Source organism: Durio zibethinus, chromosome 16 (genome assembly GCF_047325235.1).
Source record: "Durio zibethinus cultivar Kanyao isolate XHJ-2024 chromosome 16, ASM4732523v1, whole genome shotgun sequence".
In the NCBI taxonomy this organism is placed as follows: Eukaryota; Viridiplantae; Streptophyta; class Magnoliopsida; order Malvales; family Malvaceae; genus Durio; species Durio zibethinus.
In genome coordinates, this window is record NC_143177.1 from 5514256 (window position 1) to 5519957 (window position 5702).

The 5702-nt window shown below is 31.9% G+C and overlaps 1 protein-coding gene across 3 annotated transcripts; it reads right to left on the reverse strand.

Annotated features, from left to right (window-relative positions):
• Nucleotides 1-481: 481 nt before the first annotated feature.
• Nucleotides 482-5184, reverse strand: LOC111291084 (mannan endo-1,4-beta-mannosidase 2-like). Of its 3 annotated transcripts, none has more exons than XM_089745218.1 (6): nucleotides 5078-5184; nucleotides 4057-4312; nucleotides 3697-3894; nucleotides 2328-2450; nucleotides 1550-1761; nucleotides 482-1028 (listed from the first exon to the last, which is right to left on the reverse strand). In XM_089745218.1, the coding sequence occupies exons 2-6, from the start codon at nucleotides 4216-4218 to the stop codon at nucleotides 623-625; spliced, it is 1101 nt and encodes a 366-aa protein (XP_089601344.1). In that variant the 5' UTR covers nucleotides 4219-4312; nucleotides 5078-5184; the 3' UTR covers nucleotides 482-622. The 3 variants fall into 3 exon arrangements, with proteins under 3 accessions (XP_089601344.1, XP_022738433.2, XP_089601343.1); XM_022882698.2 differs by lacking the exon at nucleotides 5078-5184 and adding an exon at nucleotides 4551-5036 and having other exon boundaries at nucleotides 4057-4438; XM_089745217.1 differs by lacking the exon at nucleotides 5078-5184 and having other exon boundaries at nucleotides 4057-5035.
• Between the last annotated feature and the right edge of the window lie 518 nt (nucleotides 5185-5702).

The window sequence follows — 5702 nt, forward strand, 5'->3', positions numbered from 1 at the left end:
GAAATAAAAGTCAATATCGAAATTATTAAAATAATAAAAAAAAACCCGTTCATATTCAATTACTCCTAAAATATAATAACAAAAAAATAAAGCAATGCTGATCGACATTGATGTTTATATTATTTCAGCATTTTCTTCACTTATAAAAATCGAACCTAAAGTGTGTCTAAAATTTGATATTTTGATTTCAAGTTTTTCAGCTAAATTAAACTTTATGCTGATTTTACCTACTCATTAATTATTTATAACAACGAAAAATGAAACAACAAGAACATCAGAGAAATGTTATTGAATGCATCTCATTAATTGAGCAGGTCAAAATTTAGAAATAAATTATATTTAATCAATATTTCTATTTTATATGAAAAAGTTAACAATAATAAAAAAAAAAGTTTAATAATAAAAAATCACTTAAATTAAAAATTAAAAATATTATTAAAGATAATTTACTAATTTATTTTTAATATTTTAGGAATTAAAATTGTATTAAAATATTTTAATTTATCACTTTTAATATTTTTGAAGTTCACATTTTTACAAAAATGGTGCAATACCAGTGAATTTTTTAATCTCACATAAACGACCTCACCACAAAGAATTGAATTTTGTGATTGCACTAGTTTTACTCTGTCTTGGAACACATCACTTTCAAGTTTTCGTTTTCTTGAATAAGTCCTTGGATTCTAGCCAATCTGCATGACTGTTCTACTGTTAGTTTGTAAATTGATGGGCTTTCCCATGGTACAAGCCCAAAATCATCATTATAATCTTCCATTCCTTCAACAAAGAATTGCCAGATTAAAGCTCCTGCACCTGACCCTTTCTTCCTTGCAGATTTGTAGATGATGTCCAAAATACTTCTGTAAAACTGCTCTCGCTGGGATGCCTGGAAGTCTTTGTTCTGGTTTGACAAGCCGTATTCAGTGAACATAACAGGTTTCTTCAGTTCCTTGTCACAATCTTCAATGTGTGACCGCACCCACTTGTAAACATAATTTTGTTTTTCTTCAAATCCTAGAACATGAAACCTACCAAAGAGGAAACAAATAAAGATTGAACTTAGATATAGAGAACATGCTTATTGAAAAGGTAACAGAGTGCCTATGAAAAAATGATAGTACTATAATTCAAGAGAAAAACTGAACCCGACACAATTAAAACAAATCTCAATAACATTTTTATCAAATTACGGATATAACAGTCAAATGGTGAGATATAAAATTTCGAGCAAAGTTCATTTCTAAAAGCTAGTGCTGAAACTAGGTTCATAATTGGGCAGAGTTCATAAAAACTCAAACTTTGATTAATCCAGTGATTTCTACTTATGGTTGAGGAATTTTTTAAAAACACATAAAAGTTGTGGCCACAAAGGATTATTTTCTTCCAAAGCCTTATTTGCATTTAAACATCACACTTTGTCATTAGCCATACTTTGGTACCCTCAAATCTTCAGAATGGCCACTGATGACAGGCTTCATTCTGTGTCATAGAATTGATTTTTACATGCACACTGATACAATTTCATAAATAGTCAGTCAATATTGCTTACCAATGGTCGGGGTATATATGAACAGAGGTAAAATCAACATTTGAAATGTTGGAGTTGCGGATAAAATCAGATCCAAGGGTTGACGCCCAAACTTCTGGATTTACAGTTGACTTCTTAGGGCTTTTAGGACCGTAGAATCCTTCCAAGCCAATGGTCAATAGATGATTTTTGTCAATTGATTTTATGAAAGCTGTCATCTCTTCTAACCAATCCTACAATTGAATGCTATATAATTAAACTCGCATTCAGATACAAATCAATAAACCTTAGAAGAAAGTACCCCTGATATGAATGCATATGAAATATAGAAACCGTTTCTGATTAATGAATTTAAAGCTTTGAAAGGAAAATTTTCTCCTCCCTCATGTTATTGAAGTAGAAAGTTTTTTATATGTCCTTGCTCTTCTAGTAAAGAAGACAACAATTATATGGTAAAGGGTAAAGAATCTGAGTCAAATTTCAGTTTTAAGAAAGTCCCCAAAGATGAGGTTTGCTTCAAACTTTGACTGCATTCAGCAGAAGAGGGAAACCTTTATTCCAAAGAAAGAAAGCATGAATAGCCAACCCTATCTACAAGAAGCAAGAAACCCACAATCACCACTAATCCTATCACTCAATTATATGAAAATTTTACAAGACAACATTGCATTCATCTAAGTTAAGCATAATTGTTCAAGATTATAAGAGGTTTAGAGCAAAGTTAGAAGCCAATCTAGGGTTAATATTAATGCTTAGAATAACTTTTTTTTTCTTAATAGTGTAACATCTCATAACTCACTTGTAGAGTATCCCCAGAAGGATCAGACATGCAACGGGGTTCATTTATTAACTCCCAAGCAAATATGGTGGGATCATTCCGATACTCAATTCCAGTGATGGTGTTCTTCCTCGTGAGGACAGTCTGGGAAAAAGAAATAGGGCAGAATAAGACTTCATAGCAGTATGGAAAATAATTTTTAGTTTATGATATTTCAAAAATTTAAAAGGAAATCAAGCAATGTCATCTTCAGAAAAAAAAAAAAAAAAAAACTATATTTTCCGCTCAAATATGTGATCATTCTGTTAGTTGGACTATTTGGCAACCTCATTCCCATACAACCATGTCTCTGCAAAGTTTTGTAAGATGTTTCAGTACATACTACATTGGCAGAAAGACGACCATGGGAAGATTGTGCTCTCCAACATATGTTGGCTAGCACTGGGACAAGGAAACTTTTCTAAAAAACATGCATATAGTCTACCTAACTGTACCATATATACTCCATCCATTACCATCACAAAACATAACCAAGGCTAGTACCTAGATCTTGATTTTAGATTACTTTTTACCCTTTCATAATGATAAGTCAAGAGATTTAGTAGGATGATTTAATAGGATTTCTGCCTATCCTGTGACTTTCTCATTATATTTTCCCTCATTGATTTTCAAATCTCAGGTTATTACTGCATCAAGATACACTGAATCATAAATTTGCCAAGCCATATAATAAGCTGTATCAGATGGATTCAAGCTCCTGACTCTGCATCAACAATGAAAACACTTTCAAAAGGCAACCAATCAGGCTAACATTTCCTTTTTTGAAAAATAAAGAATGCAAAAGGGAAATATCATATATCCTTCACTTCTATCCTGAAAGAAGAAAGAAAAAGGAAACATAACACTTCATACTGTTTACATAAAAACACGTTGGAAGCAATTTCCTTTCATTTATGCATTGTTTAAGTACTCTTTCACAATCAAATATGCTTACATAAGAACACATTGAAAGCAATTGCCTTTCACTTATGCTTTGTTTGAGTTCTCTTTCACAATCAAATCGTAGTTAGTACCTTTTCCGTTGGTCATTATTAGGTGAAACACTTGCTCCATATTGTTTATAGGGCCCTATGCAGTAATAGTCAGAGTTTTAAGAACTAAATTAAAAAGCAAGTGGCTAAGACATTTCCAGCATCAGCTTCCTCTATGACTATTAAGATTTACCTAATTCAACAGTGTAATGTCAGCACAATTACTACCAGTTTACTGAAGATTATAGGTAGAGTTATACACATGCATTATGATAAGGGGAAGAAAATTCCCATTATTCAAATATAAGAAAAGAGATAACTGAAATCTAGACTAGATAACTAGATAGATGATAAGTTACCAGGACATAATTCTTGAAATATTTGCGGATTGATGGATCAAAGAAGAAGGAATCATTAGAAGAGCTCAAACCAACACCTTCTTGCCATGCCCACTTGACGTACTGTGTCTTCCCACCATATGCTTGCAAATTATTTACTAAGCTAAGAAGTAGCCTAATTCCATGTTGCCTTGCTTCTGCAATAACATAATCCAAGGCCTGCCACAGCCTAAAGTTGTTAAAATAAAAAACAATAATCGGGAAAATGTACACTAGACCAATACTAACTGATATCAGAGGATAATCATGTATCAAATAAAATGTAGATTATTTGCATCACATTAAGATTGATAAAAGAAAGTATCAATTTCTTTCTAATACCTTGAAAACTCGCTCATCAAATTGCCCAGGGGAAATCTGGAGGGCATCATAACCCCCATCATTAAAGGCCCAAGTTCTACAAACTGTGAGACCCATCTTTGCACCAGCCTGCAGCATTGCACTAACCCTAGGTCTACTATTTTCATCCACAGAATGAGCCATTAACCAGTAAGAATTCCATCCATTAACGTACAATGGTTTACCATCCAAAAAGAACTGAGTCCCATTCCTTTCCACAAAACTTAGCCTTGGTTCCCTAGGGAAACTACTAAGCTTTAAGTCACCAAAAGACATGTAAATAAAAGCCACACATGATGCAAATCCAAGAATTGTGTATAACATCCTATTTCCATTCACCATCTTTCTATATATAGTAAGGAACCTGAAAACCAATCAACAGGAAAAAATTTCCAGAAAGAAAGATAGCTTATTTGGGTACCGTTTGGCTCTATTTTAATCAAAAATTGAGAATACCCAAGTGGAGATTACAGTACCTTAAACTCAAATGTGAACGCAGACCCCTCTTCCTAAAGTTAACCAAACACAAAGAAAAAAATTACTCCTTTTAAGGCATAACAAATTCGGTGCAAGAAAGACAGATAGACTTGAAAGTTCCCGTCTTTCTACTTAGGATTTGGGATTTTTATACCAGAAATGATTCAAGAAATAAGGAACATGAAAAAAAAAAAAAAAAAAACTGAAAAAGAAAGGCAAAGCAAGCACACCCAACTCGACTGTCAAAAACAAGGAGGAAAAATATGGGAGGTTGTAATTGTGAGGACAGGAAAGGGTCAATTGGATGTTGGTAATGTGGTATCAGCGTGCTGGTTAAAATCAGATCTATGCAGTGCACCTGATTTCCCTACAGTTTCCCTGAATTTTAATATACCTACTGTAACAAGAACAAGTCTCTCTGTTTAACACCCATGTGACCTTCTTGATTCCCTCCCCAGTTAAAACTATACCAAATTTACTAGGAAATACTATGAAAATTAAAAATTAAATAAAAAAAATTCCCAACCTTTGACGTGCTCTGCGGGACTTGGATTCTGTACTGACGAGTGTTGTCTGAAGGCCTCCGTAACCGTAAGCATTTTTTCTTGTTCTTTTTGTTTTAAATAAACATAAAATAATTCTATAGGCTTCTATTTGGTACCGATTCGAAAAATGTGACTAGGCACCTGTTAATTATAACGGAGATAAGGTTTCCCCATGTGACAGTCGGACAAAATGGGATCAATACACAGATGTCTTTGTTATTTTCCCATAGGGGAAAAATTTTCCTTTTATAGTTGCTTAAGCATTGACTAGGCTCTTCTCAATTTATTAAATTCAGTATAAATAAATTTATTTAAATTAATTAAAAATATATCTTATATAAATATATAAAATTTAAAGTTTTTGATAAAAAAAATTGAATAGACTATATAATTAACATATAACCAGTTACAAAAATATAATCATGTGTTTTGTATTTTTTTATTTAATTTGATTTAAATTGAAAAAATATTTCAAATAATTAATTACATTTATTTTTTTATAAAATTTTTATTTAATTACTTACCCTGATCTTTTATGATGTTTTACGATTAAATTTTAATTTAAATTATATTAAATCTTATATAAATATATAAAATCTAAAGTTT

Excerpts from the sequence above, each read along its gene's own strand:
- LOC111291084 (XM_022882698.2), bottom strand. The coding sequence starts at position 4,416 with ATGGTGAATGGAAATAGGATGTTATACACAATTCTTGGATTTGCATCA. Across the intron at positions 3,895-4,056 it reads TTGATGAGCGAGTTTTCAAG|GCCTTGGATTATGTTATTGC; the intron begins GTATTAGAAAGA and ends AGGCTGTGGCAG. Across the intron at positions 1,762-2,327 it reads CTTCTGGGGATACTCTACAA|GATTGGTTAGAAGAGATGAC; the intron begins GTGAGTTATGAG and ends ATTCAATTGTAG.